The sequence below is a fragment of the Hylobates moloch genome, unplaced genomic scaffold (assembly GCF_009828535.3).
Source record: "Hylobates moloch isolate HMO894 unplaced genomic scaffold, HMol_V3 SCAFFOLD_17, whole genome shotgun sequence".
Classification (NCBI taxonomy): domain Eukaryota; kingdom Metazoa; phylum Chordata; class Mammalia; order Primates; family Hylobatidae; genus Hylobates; species Hylobates moloch.
Window position 1 is genome coordinate 81,776,128 of NW_026652292.1, and position 19,252 is coordinate 81,795,379.

The following is a 19,252-nucleotide window of genomic DNA, read 5'->3' on the forward strand; positions in this document are numbered from 1 at the left end:
TTATCCCGGTGTGGTGGCATGTTCCTGTGGTCCCAGCTACTCAGGAGGCTGAGGCAGCAGGATTGCTTGTGCCCAGGAGGTCATGGCTGCAGTTAGCTGGGATTGCACGTCAGCCTGATTGACAGAATGAGACCCTCCCTCAAAAAAAAAAAAAAAAAATCAGATTTAGAAAAAGTAATATTAGTAATTTGTATTTTACAGCCTAAGGAAAAGTTAGGGTTTTCTGTTTGTAACTGTAATATATTGAAGATGTGATGTTGAAAAAGTCTCTATAAATACCAGTTTCATGCTCAAAGACTGCCTTCAGCCAGGGCAACATAGTGAGACCTCATCTCTACTAAAAATAAAAAATTAGCTGGGTGTGGTGGTAAGTGCATGCAGTCCCAGCTAGTAGGGAGGATGAGGCAAGAGGATCACTTGAGCCTGGGAGTTTAAGGCTGTATGAGCTATCATCACGTCACTGCACTCCAGCCTGGGTGACAAAGTGAGACCCTGCCTCAAAAACAAAAACAAACAAAAGCTGCCTTCAAGTCTTCTCCAAGCCTTACTTGCACTGAACTTGTTCCTTCACAAATAGCGCTTCCCTTGGGCCCTGAACGCCCGCAGCTTAGAGAAAAGACCGGCACCTGGTGCTCCCATAGTCCCACAAGTCGAAACCAGCTGAATGCAGGTTCCTGGGCCTCACACCAGATACTGAATCTGTTTGTTCACTATTTCCAAAGAAAGCCCCTGCCCAAGTGGGTCTCAGATGCTATCAACAAGGATCTTCTGACTAGCCTGTACTCAGGCAAAATGTCCACTCCCCAGGCAGTCCAGCCAGGAAAGGTTCAGAGAGGGATTGTCAGCACTAGCTGGGCCGTATCTCACTCTGGCTGGCCCCCTTTGGGGGAGTAGCTTGATTCTCTGTAAAGAGCCTATGCAGGGAGGGGAGGCAGGAGCCCCCAGTGTGAAGGCCCTGGGCTCTTAAGGGTGTGCCCCTTAGTTGTTGCTCTGGAACAAACCACCCCAAAGCTTGATACTTTGAATGACAGACATTTATTGTTGCTCATGAATCTACAAGACAGCGGGGTGGGGGGAGGTTCTTGTCCGGCCGCCCTCTCATTTTGTGCTACACTGGTCTAGGATGGCCTCTGAGATAACTGGCTGTCCTCCACATGGTGTCTGATCCCAGCAGGCCACCCTAGTCATGCTCACATGGGGCCTGGGTAAGGTTCCAAGAGAACAAGTGGAAGCTCCAAGGCCACCTGAGGCCCAGACTCAGAACTGGCACATGGTCACTTCTGTTGCACCCTATTAGCCAAAGAAAGTCACTAGGCCAGACCAGATGCAAGGGCTGGGGGAAATAGACTCCACCTCTTGATGGGAGGTGTAAAGTCGCAAGGCAAGGGGGCAGGGATACACAGACATTTTGCCATCACTCCATCACACAATGCCTACTCCCAGGCCACAGCTTTAGGGAATGGTCCCAGGCCTGCTCCCACCTAGGTTTGTATGAGGAGAGGCCCCAGGTGCTCTCAAGCCAGCTCTAAGCGGCTGCTCAGTGCAGGAGGGGGCAGGGGAGGACCTTGTTACCTGCCAACCAACAGTGTTGCCAATAGTACCCTCAATTTGTTAGCTGCCACATCTCCCCTCTGCTCCAGAGGCCAACCTCCTAGGTGAAGGGTAATTCCCCCACCTTGCCACTGTGCTTGCTTCAGGCACCCATACAGACCTCCCCCCACTGCAGGAACTGGCTCAGCACAAGCATGTTCAATTCAGGCCAATGAGACTGGGGCAACTGTTCTTTGTTCCTCAGGCTGGAACTGCTACCAGACTGGAGACTGAGCTTCTGGATCGGGTACATCCTGGAGTCTGCTGCCTTTGGATTGGCATTATGAGAGCTAATAAATCCCCCTTTGAAACCCCCAGAACTCAGAGGGGCTTTCTGGGCTAGGCATCATCAATGTATTCCGTCAGTATCAAATTAAATGGGTTTGGATCACACAACACAGGATGTGAGCAATGTTTATCTTTTTTTTTGAGATGGAGTTTGGCTCTTGTCACCAGGCTGGAGTGGTGCGATCTCAGCTCACTGCAACCTCCGTCTCCTGGGTTCAAGCGATTCCGTTCTCTTGCCTCAGCTTTCCTAGCAGCTGGGATTATAGGCACCTGCCACTACGCCCAGCTAATTTTTGTATTTTTACTAGCGACGGGGTTTCACCATGTTGGCCAGGCTGGTCTTAAACTCCTGACCTCAGGTGATCCACCTGCCTCAGCCTCCCAAAATGCTGGGATTACAGGTTTGAGCCCCCTTGCCTGGCCAATGTTTATTTCTTTAAATGAAATTGAATCTGCTCCCAGCTGTAATTCTACAGAGATGTGGAAATTCTTCTCCTTACCCACCTGGGTGGTAAAATCCTGGGGTTCTCACAAACTCAGAATATTGGAGTGGGGCTCTGGTCCTTTAGCCTGTTCTTGTCACTGCTGAGATGCCTGCCTTCCTGGTCTGAGTGTACCCTGGGACTCAGCCTCCTCATCTGAGGCGCCATCTCCTCTGCAGGCCCAAGGAGGATATTGGGAGTTGGGGACGGAAATATATCTTCCCTGGACATCTATCTTATCTGTCAGTTTCCACTCCCCAACCCCTTACTGCTCTGTTCACCAACCCACGGACTTGACGCTTTTCTCTCTTTCCTGGGAAGAAGGTGGCTTAATGTACTTTCTTCTTGAGGCTGTCACCAGCAGGCATTCACTCAGCAAGCCTGTCCTCAAGGTGGAGCCTTCTCTAGCCCACGGAGTCCTGGGACACTGCAGAACCAATCCATCTTGGTCCCTGCCCTGGGTGAAGTCCTGCCTCCATTGGCCCTGATCTTGTTGGATCCAGGCTGCTTCTGATGCTAGAGAAAGGGGAGGAGGGGGTGCTCTAAAGTCACCCAGGCGCAGCTCTGGGTTTTGGCCCTCTAGGCAGGTCACATCGCCTCTTTGAGCACCTGTGACTTCATCAGCAGAACAGGGGCAGGCCAGTTCCTACGTCCCTGGACCGCAGTGAGGATGGTGGAGGCGCGTGAAGGGCCAGTGCAACGTTGGCGCTCAAGAATCCTGGCCGCTTCCCCAGCCAAACGCACACTCACAGTCGCCACTCAGTCTTGGGGGTTCCCTAGGTGAAGCCACCTGGATGCCGGCAAAGGGTGGGGGTTCCAAATTTCCACATCTGAAGGGGTTCTGGGAGTTTCGAAGGGGTGCGCACCAGGAATGCCTTATGCTAGGCTGTAGGGAAGTGCTAGGACCTGGGCCGGGGTGGCCAGATTTCGCTTATAAAAATGCAGGATGCCCAGTTAAGTTGAATTCCCGATAAGGAGAGGATACATTTTTAGCCTAAGTTTGTCCCCACGCAGTAACTGGGCGTCCTGCCTTTTATCCGGCAATCCTTTTCTGGCAGACGGGGACTAGGGAGGGAGAGGGGTGCGGTCGGGGTGCGGAGGCAGGGGGGCCAGGGCCGAGGGGGTCCCGGCCAAGGAAGAGGAGGCGCGCACCGCGGGCCGCCACGCTTTATTGGGGGCGGTGGGTGTGGGGGGTGGCCCGCAAGCTGGTGGGGCGCCCTCGGCCCGGCTCAGGCGGCCTCCAGGCGGCGCGCGGGCCCGGGTCCTGAGCCTCCCTGCTGCAGCGCCTGCAGCCTGCGCTCGCGGCTCCGCTCCAGCTCCAGCCAGTGCTGCGCCTCTAGCTGCGCCTGCAGGCCGGGGAACGCGTCGGCGCGGGCAGGGACGCCCCCACCGCCTCCCGCGCCCGCCGCTGCGTAGCTCCCGGCCGCGGCCCGGACCCGATCTCCCCGCCATCCCCGCCATCCCCGCCTCGGGACGCCGGTCCCTGCGCGCCGCGCCCGCCATCCCCACCCGGCCCCGGCTTTCCGTTTCCCGGGCTCCTCCCACCAACCCGGACTCACCCGGGGCTTGGGGCGCGCGGCCCGCGGCGCCGACACGTGCAGCAAGGCCTCCTGCCTGCTGCGCTCGGCCGCCCTCTCCGAGATCCTGCGCCGCAGCTGCTGCACGCGGTCGTCCTGCGAGGGCGCCGCCGGGGCCGCCGCAAGGGCCTTCTTCTCCTCGCACCTGGCGGGCGACGCGGCGGGCTCAGGAGCAGGCCGGCGGGAGGCCCAGGCCAGACCCAGGATGCCACCCGTGTCCAAGCGACGCGGGGGCAAGGAGCTACGCAGCCGGAGAGGTTCACCGGAATGATTTAGGACAGACAGCGAGGCCCAGGGGCCGCGGCGCGCTCCTAGACAGTGCCACCGCGCAGGGGCTGGAGGGGGTGGGGCAGTCTCCAGCACTTCTATCTACCCTTTTGCTCTTTTTTCTTTAATTTTCGTTGTTGTTGTTTGTTTGTTTGAGGCAGGGTCTCGCTCTGTCGCCCAGGCTGGAGTGCAGTGGCGCGATCATGGCTTACTGCAGACTTGACCTCCCAGGCTCAAGCAATCCTCCCACCTCAGCCTCCCCAAATTCTGGGATTATAGGCGTGAGCCACGGCGCCTGGCAGCTCTTTTTTTTTAAACTTAACATTTTTTTAAAAAAAGTATTACAGGTGTACTAACTATATGCATAACTGGAGTACAAATGTGAAAGCCTCCTTTGACCTCACACTCTTTTGTCTCTTGCCTGGAGGCACCCCCTGCTAACGTGCATCTCCACAGGTAACTGCAGACATGGCCCTTGATCCTTCTGATTGTATGTATTGTTCCCTGCTGGCTTTGGCATCCGTAGATCTCATAGCCTTAGGGTATTTGCATGTGCTGTTCCCTGTCCCCACCACTCTTGTCTGACTGTCCAGGTTGCCCCTGAATTTGTGGCCCGGGGCTTGAGTGCATGCCTGAGCCCGCTCTAACTTTTTTAGCAGGAGGTAGACCTTTGGAGGCACCCTGACACCAACCAGGCTGCATCTGAGCTCTGCCAGGCCATGGCCAGCAGCTGGAAGTGATGAGCTGTCCAGGTGTGTGCCACCTTGGGGAGCTGGTGGGCAGCCAGCTAGCCCTGAACAGCACCAGCAGCGGTTGCCCTGTGCCTCCTCTGAATTGCAGCCAGAGCAGCAGACCCTCCAAGGACCAACAGTGAAGGGTTCTCTTCCATCAGCAATGATTAGTCCTTCCTTCTGTCCGCCCCATCATCCATCCCACCCAGTCCCACTCAGAAACTTTCTCCGGAGCCCTGTGTGCCAGGCTCTGAACGAGGCTCTACTACAACAGCTGGGCCTCCCTGGGAACTAGGCCAGGGTCCAGGGGACATGCCTGCCCATGTCTGACCTGGCTGCCAGGGGACAGCCACAAGGGGCTAAAAAACATCACCAGACTGTCCCCTAAACAAGTAAAAAGGCATCTGCATGTGTGTGCATGCACACGAGCTATCTGCAACCCTCAACTGGATCCCGGTTTAAAACGAAAACAAAAAGTTACAGCAACAGTCTTTTAAAAATGTTAGCCAGGCTGGGCTCACACCTGTAATCCCAGCACTTTGGGAGGCCAAGGCAGGCGGATCACGAGGTCAGGAGTTCGAGACCATCTTGGCCAACCAACATGGTGAAACCCCAACTCTACTAAAATACAAAAAGTTAGCCGGGCGTGGTGGCGTGTGCCTGTAGTCCCAGCTACTCGGGAGGTTGACGCTTGAACCTGGGAGGCAGAGGTTGCAGTGAGCTGAGATTGCGCCACTGCACTCCAGCCTGGTGACAGAGCAAGACTCTGTCTCAAAAAACAAAAACAAAAACAAAAAACAAAACAGTTGGCCAACAGTCTTTGGACACCTGGAGAAATGTGAAAAAAGATGAGATATTTAGATGACATTGGGAATTTTTGTTCCATTTTCTATTGGTGTCAGGGTGCTGTGGTTTTATGTAGGACGATCTGTTCTTTAGAAGCTGTATGCTGAAGTGTAAAGTGTCTGATTCCTGCAACTACTTCCTAATGCTTCTGCAGACATAAATAGGTAGCTGGCTACGTGAAGCACATATGGTGAAAGGCTGGACCCATGAGCTGGGTGCAAAAATGACTGCATCTAGGTCATGGCATCTGAGCCATGGATGCAGAATTTTGCACCATTCCCATGTGCCTGGAAGTCACCTAATACAATAATAGGGGTCAGGGGAGTTACGGCAAGGGAAGTTCCTGGGCAGGAGGGTGGTGGTGGTTTCTAGGAGACCCACCCAGGAGGGTGCAAGGCAGGCTTACTGCTCCCTGCCCACCCAGAGGCACTCTCCCCGAACTCAGGACCAACCTCAAGGCTGTGGATCTCCCCATGGCTGCACGGCACAGCGAGATCTGCTCCACCGTGTTCTGCAGTTCCTGGCTCTTCATGCGCTTGCCCTGAATGATTTGATCCCGCTTTTCTTCCTCCTTGCGCCGCTGATTCTCTTTGAGCAGGGCCAGCCGCTCTCGCAGCTCCACTACGGACATCTCTCCTTCCAGGCCGTAGCCAGGGATCTGTGGGGTGGTAGGGGAGGCCCCAAGCTGGGAGCTGTGCTGGGCCCTGATGCTTCCCACCAGGATCCCTCCCCTGTTCCATGGGCCCACCTCTTGCCCACCTTCCCTCTGCTTCAACACTGCTTATGAAACATGCCTCCAGCCTCTCCAGCCTGGGCTCCGCTCTGCAACGCTACACCTTGTGTGGGTCTGCACATCTCAGCTGGACTGAAGCCCCTCCACTGTGGCAAGTCCCAAATGGAGCTCATGACTATCTCCCCAGCCAGGCTTCTGGGCCCGGGGCAGACAGCTGTTTGCACTCCCCATGGCCTTGGGGCTGGGCCAGGCCCTGCAGCTGGCTCCCCACACTCCTCTGAGGCCTGGCCCCTCATCATGCATTCTCGCACGGGCTTCCGGCAGGCCCTCCTCAACCTCCTGCTCCATCCAGCCTTTGAACACCTGCATTCTCCCTACACTGCCCTTTCCAACTGGCCCTCTCTCAACAGGCAGCTCCTAAGTGGTCTCCTCTGTGAAGCCCACCTTGGCCACCCCCAGGAGTTACAGAGGACTGGCTAAGCGTCTGCCTCGCCCGCAGGACTGTGAACTCTTAGAGCCGGACCCAGGCCCGTGGCACGTGGGTGTTGAGTCACGGAGGGTGGCGGGCCAGGTTTCAGGTGGTGCAGGACCCACCTGTGGCTCTGGTGGGAACCCTGAAAACTGCCTCTCATGGCAGTGCCAGCGTGGAGGCCCCTGAGGCATGGGCCCGTCCGGGACTGCGTCCTCACCTGGGTCAGGTCCACGAGCTTGCCCTTGCGCGTGGGCTGCGTCTCGAGTGCGCGCAGCTGGGAGATGAGTTCACGACGGCGCCGCTGCTCCTCCTGGGCCGCCTGCGCCCTGCGCTGCAGCAGCCCCCTACTCTCCTCAATCGCCTCCTGAACTTGGGGGCCAAGCCAGGAGCTGAGGTGGCCGGTGGGTGGCAGGGCAGGCACTGGACAGGGAGGCACCTCCCCCGGGGTTCCCTAGCCAGGACTCTGGCCTCAGTGCGGCCACCTGGAAGTGCCTCCCTCAAGGGGCCCCTGACCCGGGACAGCCATAGTAGCTCACTCAGGAAAGGGTGGCAGCCCAGCACCCGAGTGGGGAAGAGTGGGGCCGGGCCAGTGACATCTGGCTCCTGACTACCTGTCTGCTGTCGGCCCTTCACGAGCTTCGTCTGGGCCGCCTTGGCGTTCTTCTGCCCCTCTATCACCTGCTCCACCAGCTCCTTCCTGGACCTGTCCTCCTGGAGCCGTCTCTCCGCGCGCTGCAGCATCAGCTTGGCCATCTGCTCAGACAGTGGACCTGCCACGGTGAGTGGGGCTGCTCCGGCTTCCCTGCCTGGTCCCGCCCTGGCCCAGGGCGCCGCATGAGGTCTGAAGGTGGACCCAGTCCCTGCCCTTGAATCACCCCAGAACCCAGGTCTAAGCCCATTCGCTCCTGGCGGTGCTCTGGAAGTGGGGCCTGCGGGGAACTTCCACCTTAAGTCCCCTCCCTTCCTCCCAGCGTGGTCTTGGGGGGAACCTTCCTGCATTTGAAGCCACCCAGTTTGTGGTACTTTGCTGTGGTAGCCCTAGTGACCCAGTGCACCCAGTAGCAACGTAAGCTGTTCACAGTGGAGGGAACCAGGGTAGGGGGCCTGGGGTAGGGGGGACATGGAATACCCTGTACTATCTTTACGGCTTTTCTGTAAATTTAAAAATTGTACTGAAATAAATAAGTTACTTTAAAAGTTTCTTTAAAAACTTGGTAATACGTTGTGTGAAAATACGAGGTGAAGAAAGTGGGCACCAGAAAATACCAAGAGTCCCGTCTCAGTCAACCAGACAATGAGCAAAGAGAGCAAAGAGGCGGTCCACACCGGCCCTCCCCGCCAGCCACAGCGGCAGGGGCCATGGCAAGGAGACGGCTGGGCGCCTCAGGCCGGGAGTGCAGAAGAGGGTGGCAGTGCCTCCTGGCTCTTTGGGAACGTGGAACCAGGGAGGCAGCAGCAGTCCACAGAAAAGGCTCCCGCTTGGGAGTAAGACACACAGGATGCTAAGTTCTGCCTCTGCCACCCTGGCAGCTCCCTGGCAGCAGACGAGTCTTGGGCCCCTCTGGGTTTCAGTTTCTTTGCGGGGAAATGAAGATGGCCACGCCCACCTCCTCAGGTGCACTGGGTGCAGGGCCAGCACCTAGCAAGGGCTCAAGAAACAATGTCCCCATCAGCCACAGCACCAGCCTCGGCACGGAACAGGGAGTCGGCAGAGAGGAATGAGCAGGGGAAGAAGGAAAAGAGGCGCACAGGCCGGGAGAGGTGGACAGGGATAGGTGTTTGGCAAGCGATGAGTGTGTGGTCACCTGGCCAGGCTCACAGTAAGGAGAGGGTTCCCAGACAGTAAGTAGCAGAGAGAGCAGCCTGAGGGCCTGAGTCCAGGGTCACATGCCTGGCTGGGTCCACTCAGACATCAACCTTGGACCCGCGGTCCTGCCTGCCGTCACTCAGGGGCCAGGGGCAGCCACATGCATCCTTGGGCCTGCTGTGAACGTCCCACCAGGTTTCCTACACATCCCCTCCTCCTTCCTGCCACAGAGCATGGCTCACACCGGCTGCTCACTGAGCTCGCACCAAGCCCATGCTTTCAGTTACCTGCACTGGCACCCTCAAAATTAAAATGAAGGTAGAACACATGGAACAGCATTTCTGTGGCCAGAGTCAAGTGGAAAAAAGATGCAAGTGCTGCTTGATGAAACAATCTGCCTGAAGACTTCGGTAAAATGTACTCAGGGCCAGCTGCAGCGGCCAACACTTGTAATCCCAGCACATGGGGAGGCTGAGTGGGGAGGATTGCTTGAGCCTAGGAGTTTGAGACCAACATAGTGAGACCCTGTCTCTACAAAAATTACAAAACTAGCCAGGCCTGGTGGCTCATGCCTGTGGTCCCAGCTACTCAGGAGGCTGAGGTGGGAGGATCATTTGAGTCCAGGAGGTTGAGGTTGCAGGGAGCCATGATTGTGCCACTGCATTCCAGCCTGGGAGACAGAGCAAGACCCTATCTCAAAAAAAAAAAAAAAAGTATTCAAAGAATGATTACCCATGACAACTAAAACATGAAATGTCATTCCTCACCCAGGAGTTTAGTGATGATACTAGTACAGCTATTCTGGGTTAATTTCACAGTGACAACAGATTAAAAAACAAGTTATTGGCTGGGCACGGTGGCTCACGCCTGTAATCCCAGCATTTTGGGGGGCCAAGGCAGGCAGATCACCTGAGGTTGGGAGTTCGAGACCAGCCTGATCAACATGGAGAAACCCCATCTCTACTAAAAATACAAAATTAGCCAGGCGTGCCGGTGCATGCCTGTAATCCCAGCTACTCAGGAGGCTGAGGCAGTAGAATAGCTTGAACCCAGGAGGCAGAGGTTGTGGTGAGCTGAGATCGCACCATTGCACTCCAGCCTAGGCAACTAGAGTGAAACTCCGTCTCAAAAACAAACAAACTTTTTTTGTAGACACGGGGTCTCACTATGTTGTTCAGGCTGGTCTCGAACTCCTGGGTTCAAGTGATCTAGCCGCCTTGGCCTCCCAAAGTGCCATGATTACAGGTGTGAGCAACCGCATCCAGCCATAATTTTTAAATATATCCTTTTCTAGCCCCATTGCTAGAGTATCTTAAAACTGGTGACTGTAGGCCAGACATGGTGGCTTATGCCTATAATTCCAGCACTTTGGGAGGCCAAGGCAGGTGGATCACGTAAGGCTGGGAGTTCGAGACCAGCCTGGCTAACATGGCAAAACCCTATCTCCAAAAACAAAACAAAACAAAACAAAACAAAACAGGTAACTGTTGGAAAAAATGAAAAGCACCCAGATAGGGAACTCAATACTGGCTTCTATGAGGCACAGAGGTTCCTTGGAGAATAACTGAGTCTGTGTCTTAAGCAGAGAACATTCAGGCAGACCCCAAACATCTCTCCTCTCAATGGAAAAAGATGCTTCCAAAGGCTCTCAAGCAGTGCCCAAAGTTCAGAGGAGGAGCTGAAAGGGTGCCCATGGGTCGGGTTGTGGTACTAGGACCTCAAGCAGAAACAAAAGTTATAGTTCATTAAAACACATTGAGGCTGTAAAAGCAATCAGTCCAATATGAGCTGCATAAGAAAAACTAAAATTCTTTTTACTTCAAATATTTAGTGCCATCTAATCTAGTTAATTTAGTAAGAAAAAATATTAGTCACATGAATGCATGTAGCTAGACATCCTTAGACCAGGAGAGAAGCCTGAGAATCCCTGTGTAACCTGGTGTGAGAAGAGTGGCATTTTCTTTTTTTTTATTTGAGACAGAATCTCACTCTGTCACCCAGGCTGGAATGCAATGACATGATCTTGGCTCACTGCAATCTCCACCTCCTGGGTTCAAGTGATTCTCGTGCCTCAGCCTCCTGAGTTGGTGGGATTACGTGGGTGTGCCACCACACCCAGCTAATTTTTGTTTGTTCGTCTGTTTGTTTTTTAGTAGACATGGGGTTTCACCATGTTGGCCAGGCTGGTCTCGAATGCCTGACCTCAGGTGATCGGCCTGCCTTGGCCTCCCAAAGTGCTGAGATTACAGGTGTGAGCCACCACACCTGGCCAAGAGTGGCATTTTCTAACTCCAAACACAACACAAGAAAAGACTTAAATTTGAAGACATAAAAAGAATATTTGCATGGCAAACACACATCATAAACCTCATATACAAAGTCAAATGACAAACTGGAAAAAAAGCAATCTGCAACAATCTATTATAAAGGATTATTTTTCCTAACATATAAAGAACATTAGGCTGGGCGCAGAGGCGCATCTCCGTAATCCCAGCATTTTGGGAGACTGAGGCAGGTGAATCACTTGAGCCCAGGAGTTAGAGACTAGCCTGGGCAACATGGCGAAACCGTGTCTCTCCTAAAAAGGTGGTGCACGCCTGTAGTTTCAACTACTTGGGAGGCTGAGATGGGAGGATGGTTTGAGCCTGGGAGGCAGAGGTTGCAGTGAGCTGAGATCATGCCACTGCACTCCAGCCTAAGCGACAGAGTGAGACCCTATCTCAAAAAAGAAAAACTGTGGCCAGGCGCAGTGGCTCACGCCTGTAATCCCAGCACTTTGGGAGGCCGAAGTGGGCAGATCACTTGAGGTCAGGAGTTTGAGACCAGCCTGGCCAACATGGTGAAACCTCGTCTCTATTAAAAATACAAAAATTATCCAGGCATGGTGGTGTGCATCTGTAGTCCCAGCTATGCAGGAGACTGAGGCAGGATAACCGCCTGACCCTGGGAGGCAGAGGTTGCACGGAGCTGAGATCAACCCACTGCATTCCAGCCTGGGCGACAGAGTGAGACTCCGTCTCAAAAACAAAAACAAAACAAAGAAAAAACAACAAAAAAAGAAAAATTGCTAAGAGAGTAGATTGTAAGTGTTCTTACCAGGAATATGTATGTGAGATAATGCATATGTTAATTAGCTTGATTTAGCCATTCCACAATGTATTTGTATTCCAAAAGATCACGTTAGGCCAGGCATGGTGGTTCACACCTGTAATTCCAGCACTTTGGGAGGCTGAGACAGGTGGATCACTTGAGGTCAGGAGTTTGAGACCAGCCTGACCAACATGGTGAAAACCCATCTCTACTAAAAATACAAAAAGTAGGCTGGGCGTGGTGGCTCACGCCTGTAATCCCAGCACTTTGGGAGGCCGAGGTGGGTGGATCATGAGGTCAGGAGTTCAAGACCAGCTTGACCAAGATGGTGAAACCTCATCTCTACTAAAAATACAAAAAAAGAAATAGCTGGGCATTGTGGCATGCACCTATAATACCAGCTATTCAGGAGGCTGAGGCAGAGAATTTCTTAAACCCAGGAGGTGGAGGTTGCAGTGAGCCATGATCATGCCACTGCACTCCAGCCTGGGCGACACAGCAAGACTCTGCCTTAAGAAGAAAAAAAAACAAAAAACAGAAAACAAAAATTAGCCAGGTGTGGTGGTGCTCGCCTGTAGTCCCAGCTACTCGGGAGGCTGAGGCAGGAGAATTGCTTGAACCCGGGAGGTGGAGGTTGCAGTGAGCCAAGATCATACCACTGCACTCCAGCCTGGGTGACAGAGCAAGCTTCTATCTTAAAAAAAAAAAAAAATCATGTTATATATCATAAATATATTCAATTGCATTTGTTAAGTTCAATAAATAAAGAACCAAAAAAAAAAAAAATGTCAGGGAAATGGAGGTCAAAAGTGCAATAGAAAATGGACAAGAGACATGGACAGACGGTTCATAGAAATAGACACAGAAATCACTTATATATGTGGACATTTGCCCAAATTCACTGATAAATAAATGAGATGCAAATCAGAACTATACCAAGATACTATTTCTCACCCATGAAATTGGCACAAATTCACGAATTCTGCCTGGTACACTCTGTGGCGGGGCATGCGGATCAGACCCCTCTCACACTTTGGGGGAGTGAAGATGGTAAAAGTACCAGGCAGATGATTGGCCATATTCAGTAAAACCACGCATCCCAAATGGCAAGGACTCCTGCGTATCCAGTTACTCTTTGGTTTGACATTTGAAAATGTAACTTCCTCTAGAAGTTTACTCTGAAAATCCAGCTCTGCAAAGGTGAAAGCCTTGCACATTATTCTTTGCAGATAAAGCAAGGTGTGACCTTTTACGTAACAAAAAAGGGAAGGAAAAAGTATGTATATACAAGTGTGTTATTTGCTTCGAAAGACGGGGAAAGGTAATCCAGAAATTAATGAAAGGAAGGACCGACAAAGGAAGGTGGAAATGGGTTGTAAGTTACAGACTTACAAGAGGTGAGACTTCTCTGAGTCTACCTTTTCAGATTGTTTAGACTTCATTTTTGTTTGTTTGCTTCTTTTCTTTTTGAGACAGTTACGCTCTGTCGCCCAGGATGGAGTGCAGCGGCATGATCACGGCTAACTGCAACCTTGACCTTCCGGGCTCAAGTGACCCTCCCACCTCAGCCTCCTGAGTAGCTGGGACTACGGGCACGCACCACCATGCCCGGCTAATTTTTGTATTTTTTATAGAGATAGAAGTTTGCTATGTTGCTCAGGCTGATCTTGAACTCCTAGGCTCAAGTGATCTTCTGGCCTTGGCCTCCTATAGTGCTGGGATTACAGGTGTGAGCCACCATGCCTGGCCTGGCCTTCATATTTTTTTAAAAAAGTAAAAAGGAAAGAAAAGGCAAACCTTAAAATTGAATACAGACACAGATGAAACTATCAAAAGAAGCAATCTGAGTGACCTTTGATCAAGTCCCTGACCTCAGGCCTGCAAAGGGAAACGTCCCAGGAGAGAGTGTACAGGCCGGCCTCCTGGGGCTGAGGCTCCCCGCTGGTCCAGGCCACTGGGAGGCCCACTGGAAGGAGCAGACACTCTCGGGGAACACAGGCTGAGAGTGCCCACCTAGGCAGTGTGTCCTTCGAGGAGGAAAAGGAACCGGGACAGACACATCAGTAGCTTCTACGGGGGTGCTGTGGACACTCGGCTCCACTGCCAGCCCTGGTCCTGCAGCTCCCAGTGGGCACACAGCTCAGCTGGCTGCCCCATGCCCGGCTGCCCCATGCCCAGCTGCCCTGCATGGCACCCACCTGTTCCTTCTGCTGCTCCACCCTCTGCTTGTTCTCCTGCATCAGGCTCTGCCGGGCCAGGACGGCCTCCTCATGGCTAAGCTTCCCCTGCAACCGCCGGCACTCGCTTGCAGCCAGCTGCTCCTCCCGGTCCTTCGCCTGCATCTTCTTCTGCCACTCGAAGAACTCAGAGAAGTCCCCAGCCCCGTCCACGAGCTTATCAACCCTGGGCAAAGAGGGACAGAAGCACAGCTTGGGGTTCCTCCCGTGACAGAGGCTGCTGGGTGGCCACAGGTTTTCCTGGGGGACCGTGGCTGCGCAGGCGTGGGCTGCTACTGCTGACACCCAGCTGCATGGCCTGCCCTTACTCCTACCCCTGACCTGCCGTCCACCCATCCCCTGGTCCCTCTTCCTGTGCATCCGCCCATCATCCCCAATCACCCACCCCTCCCTTCATTCACTTGTTTGTCTACCCTCACTCTGTCCAACTGTCTGTCCATCCACCAACCCTGTGTCCATCATCTGCCCATGCATCAACCTTCTGTCCTCTGCTGGCCTGGCCACCCTCGCCCCTGTGCACCATCTGTGCGTCCACTCCACCATCTGGTCAGGCACCCATGCTCCCCCCACAGCCTGACTTGCAGACAAGGAAAGACACGACTACACCATGTGGGGTACGCACAGGGGTTTGCAGCCCTGGTGGTCTAGGAGATGGGGTCATCAGGAAGGGGTCCAGGGAGGAGGTAACCCCAAGGGAGGTTTGGGGTGGGTTGGGCCTTTGCTAAGTCCCTCCACCCCCATTCATGCCCCTCACTGAGCCGGCATGATCTTTGTAAGATGCACCTGGGACCCTGACACAGTCCTGCTTGTCGCCCCTGCCGCTGCAGGACCACAGCCTGTTGTGACCCCCGAGTCCCTCTCCACTGAGCTGCCCAGTCCCCAGGCCCCTTCTCTGGGCCTTTGCTGCCAAGGGTGATGCTGTGGAAGGCAGGTGGGGGGGCCTGCCGCCCTTCACCTCTGCAGCTCCTGCTCCACCTGCCGCTGGTACAAGGCTCCTTCTCGCAGGATGGCTGTGGTGTTCAGCTTGACCAGGACGTTGTTGGGCTGCAGGATTGGGGACTGGCTGTTGCGGGGGCTTGAGAAGACCCTTGGGAGCAGCAAGTGCCCCTCCTGCCCTCGTGCCCTTCACACCTGCCCCCTGCCCAGGTGCTTCCCTCTGCCCCAGGGTGGGGCCGTTCTTGGGACTCTAGGTCCCCCAGCTCAGGTCATCTGAGCCTCTAGGGGCAGAAAAGGTCTGGAGGGGTGGGTGCCCAGGGAGAGCAGCCTGACCATCCAGGAGCACCCCTCACCCTATAGAAGGTCAGCTTCGGAGTCTTTCGGATTCGGGGTGGGAATTGAAGCTGCAGCTGCTGCTTGGAGCCCTGCAGGAGTCAGGGCAGAGCTGGCCTCCTGGCACCTGTGCCTGCTGGGTGCCCCCAAACACACACCAGGTGGATGCTGGCCCAGCACCCTGGGGAGGCCTGGCTCACCCCTCTTCATCCTCCCCCCAGCTGCCTATTCATACCACCACCCCAGGTCAGGATCTCTGTCTTCCAATGCCCCCCAAGCATTGCTGTGGTTCCACCCAGGCTGGAACAGGGAGGGTGCAGGGCCTGTAGGCCTGGGAACAGTGGTTCCCAGTCAAGACAACTTGGCCTCAGGGCTCAGTGACCACCTCCTCAGCCACCCCCAGAGCTGGGGTCTGGTTGTCCCCCATGGCCTCTCCCTGAGCCTGTCTGCTCCTGGCTCAGCCTCCAGCTGCTTTGCCAACACACCCCAGGGTGGGCACCGCAAGCTGCAGTGAGGGAAGTGGCTGCAAAGGCCACCCCTCTGAGCACTCGGCCATTGCAGCCCGGCGGCATGCACCATACGGGCTGCCACCCCGGGCCTGCCCTCACGGTGGGACCCTTGCCACCCAGCGGGGCTGTGCTCCTGAGTGAGCCCCGCCAGGCACAGTCTCTCCTGTCTTCGTCACTTTGCTTTTTCTTTATTGGCAAACATACCTGGGTTTGTTTTTGTCTTACAGAGGCATGAAATGCTCGTCACGGAACATCTGGAGACACCCAGAGGCAGCACCTGCAGGTGCTTTCCCGTGAGCTTCCTCCCGGGGGATGTGGGTGCGCGTCTACACCCGCCCGCTTAGGGGCCACACCGCAGTGGGCTCAAGGCGCACTTTCCCAGTGCTACTGGGAACCCGCCCCTCCCCGGCCCTCAGTGGTAAAAGGCTACATAAGTGGTCACTGTGATGCCGTTGGGAGGAACTTTCTGATGGCTTGAGAAGATGGCACCTCGATGAGGGGTCTTGAGAGAGGTGGGCGGTACCTGCACTGGCTCCCTGCAGGACCTGGGCATGGCGCAGCGTAGTTCCTCAATGTTTGCCCTCAGCAGCAGCTCCTGCCACAGTGACACGGCGGTTCCAGTCCCACCAGCCTCTGCCCAGTGTCCTCCAGGCCGTGAGAGGACGAACTTCCACCCAGCCTCCCCCTCTTGCCTCCTCCTCCCTCTCCCCACCCCACCTTCCCTTCACACATCCCCCACATGGGGTGTCTAGGAAGGCAGGGGTCGCACACAGCTCACCTCGGCCTTTCGGCGGTTGTACCTCTTGACCGTCTCCAGCTGCTGCTGCTCCTTGGGTGGCTGGTAGGTGCTCTGGGGGACCTGTTGAAGTGGTGGGAGGAAAAGCCTGTGGTCAGCAGCTGCGAGGGGGAGGGGGCCTAGAAATGTCAGGGCTGACAGCTTGGGGGATGTGGGTGAAGGGGAGGGTGGTGGCGGCCTGCACTGGAGGAGAAACAGGGCTGGAGCTAACACCACTGGGTGCTGGTGGGTCAGCGTTGGAAGTAAAGGGAAGGAGGTCAGGCTGGTCATTGGCGTGGGGTCTGGAGCTTGGCCTGGGATGGGGTGGGTGGGGTAAGACATGAGCTGGCAGTACTGAGGGCGCACCATCGGCCAGCATGGGATGGCCAGGGTTGGTAGGAGCAAGAGGGGGAGGCAGCCGGCTCCCTTGACACTGGGAGACAGGCAGAAGGTGGCTGCCTGGGCAGGAGAGGCTGGGAGAATATCACGGACCCCTGCAAAGTAAGCTGTCGGGAGGGGACACTGCAGAGGCCAGGGCGGCTGGACCATATCCCCAAGTCCAGTCACAGGAGGCTCCGATAACATGGCCGGAGCTGTGTCCATGGAGGAGCAGGAGGGGCCGGCCTAGATATCCCTGAGCTCCAGACTGCTGTGTCTAACCTCCTAACTCCATGCCTTCTTCCCTGCACCTCTAACAGTCATGGAAAATCAACTCGTCCAAACCTGAAACCCTCATCTTCCTCAAACCAGCCCTCCCTCAGCCTCACTGACCACGACGGCTATCCAATCCTCACCCATGCCTCAGAGTCCTCCTTGTCACCTCTGTCTCTCACACCCACATCCATCTCCTGCCCACCTGCTTCAAGACATCTCCACAAACTGCCTCTCACCGCCCTCCTTGGCCATGGCAGCTGGAGGGACCCTGTGTTGGTGCCAGCCTGCCTCAATGTGTCCTGTCTCTGCTCCCTCCAGTCGATGTGTGACCAGACCGGTACCCCATCTTCCCTCTTCCCTGCCTCACTCCACTCCAGCCCCTCCTGGCCGCCCTCAAACACTTGAGGGAGGGTGGGCACCGCCCCAGGGCTTTTGCCTGCACCTTGCTCCTGCCCGGGATGCCCTTGCCTGAGGCACCCCATGGCTGACTTGCTCACTTCTGGTTTCTCACTGCATGGCATTTCTCAGGAGGCCTTTCTAGGCCACACAATCCAGAATCACAACCACTCCAACACTTCTTATCTCCTTTGTCTGCATCCTTTTGTCTCCTCAGCATTTATTGCCAGCTAACGCAACATATGTTTTACTCATCCTGATTTTGTCTGCGTCCCCCCTGAAGTGCATGCTTCATAAGGTCACAGTGCCTGGCATATACTTGGTACTCTGTAACTATCTGTTGGATGAATGAATGAGTGAATTACAATGGGCCCTCAACCCTGAAGGGGAAGGATGTATTAGGCATGGGGCAGGGCAGGGAGGGTAGAGGATAGTTTCAGCACAGCCACCCTGTGGATGCAGAGAAGGTACATGTCCACAAATATCTCACAGATTGTACCGAGAGGCACACAGCTATAGAGCATGGGAGGGCATGGTGAGGGCCCAGGCAGGGGCTGTGCCTGGCAGAGACAGAGAGAGAGAGAGATGAAGCTAGCAGTATGACCTGAGACAAACACACTGAGCCCTGAGGAGATGGGGTCAGAAATGCTGAAGATTATACAGATGGAGCAACTGTGGGGTTGCTCAGCAACAAGGTCTCTGATCATCCATCCATCATCCACCTCCATCTAATCATCCATCCATCTGATCATCCACTCACTCACCCACCCATCCATCCGTCTATCCATCCCTCTGATCATCCATCCATCCATCTATCCATCCATCCATTCATCCACTCATCTATCTACTTATCCTTCCATGAAGCCATCCCACCATCCATCCATCCATCTATCCATCCATCCATGCATCCATCCATCCATCCATCCATCCACCCACCCGCCCATCCATTCATTCACCCACTCATTCATCTACTTACCCATGTGATCATCCATCTATCTATCCATAATCTAATCATCCATCCATCCATCCATCCATCCATCCATCCATCCAGTCATCCATCTATCCATCCACATATCCTTCCATGCATCCATCTATCTACCAACTCATTCATTCATTCACTCACCCATCCATCTACTCACCCATCTGTTCATCCATCTACCCATCTGATCATCTATCCATCCATCCATTCACCATCTATCATCCATCCATCCATCTGAACTCCATCCATCCACCCACCCGATCTCCATCTATCCACCCACCCATCCGTACATCCAACCAGCTATTTATTGACGGTCTCTACTCTTCCCGTGTCCAACCATCCATCCAGCCATGGCTACCGTCTATCCATTCATTCGCACAAATAATGATCTACTCATTCATCCATCCACCTGATCATCTCTTCAGCCATTTGGGATGCATCCAAAAAGTACCGATGTACTCAAAAGTCTGTTAGTGATCGGCCATCCACCCATTGTAAAAACTTTCCCTCCATTAAATCATCAATCTAAAGTCAATTAACCCAAGCGTAG

The 19,252-nt window shown here is 54.5% G+C and overlaps 1 protein-coding gene across 7 annotated transcripts in view; it reads right to left on the minus strand.

The window, feature by feature from the left end:
* Nucleotides 1-1,022: 1,022 nt before the first annotated feature.
* CFAP99 (cilia and flagella associated protein 99) overlaps nt 1,023-19,252 on the minus strand; it is a 44,947-nt gene continuing 26,717 nt past the window's right edge. Inside the window, exons 7-17 of one of the 7 annotated variants that reach the window (XR_009210623.1) lie at nt 16,677-16,757; nt 16,422-16,493; nt 15,410-15,481; nt 15,076-15,164; nt 14,082-14,286; nt 7,598-7,739; nt 7,204-7,355; nt 6,234-6,439; nt 3,920-4,082; nt 2,646-2,876; nt 1,023-2,533 (exon numbers count right to left, since the gene is read on the minus strand). Coding sequence is in view for 4 of the 7 variants with exons in the window: in XM_058430270.1 (XP_058286253.1) it covers nt 3,590-4,082; nt 6,234-6,439; nt 7,204-7,355; nt 7,598-7,739; nt 14,082-14,286; nt 15,076-15,164; nt 15,410-15,481; nt 16,422-16,493; nt 16,677-16,757 (1,512 nt within the window). In the remaining 3 variants the exon portion in view is untranslated. Of the gene's footprint in view, nt 4,083-6,233; nt 6,440-7,203; nt 7,356-7,597; nt 7,740-14,081; nt 14,287-15,075; nt 15,165-15,409; nt 15,482-16,421; nt 16,494-16,676; nt 16,758-19,252 lie in introns of all 7 variants that reach the window. The other 6 variants (XM_058430272.1, XR_009210622.1, XR_009210621.1 and 3 more) reach the window with 6 other exon arrangements.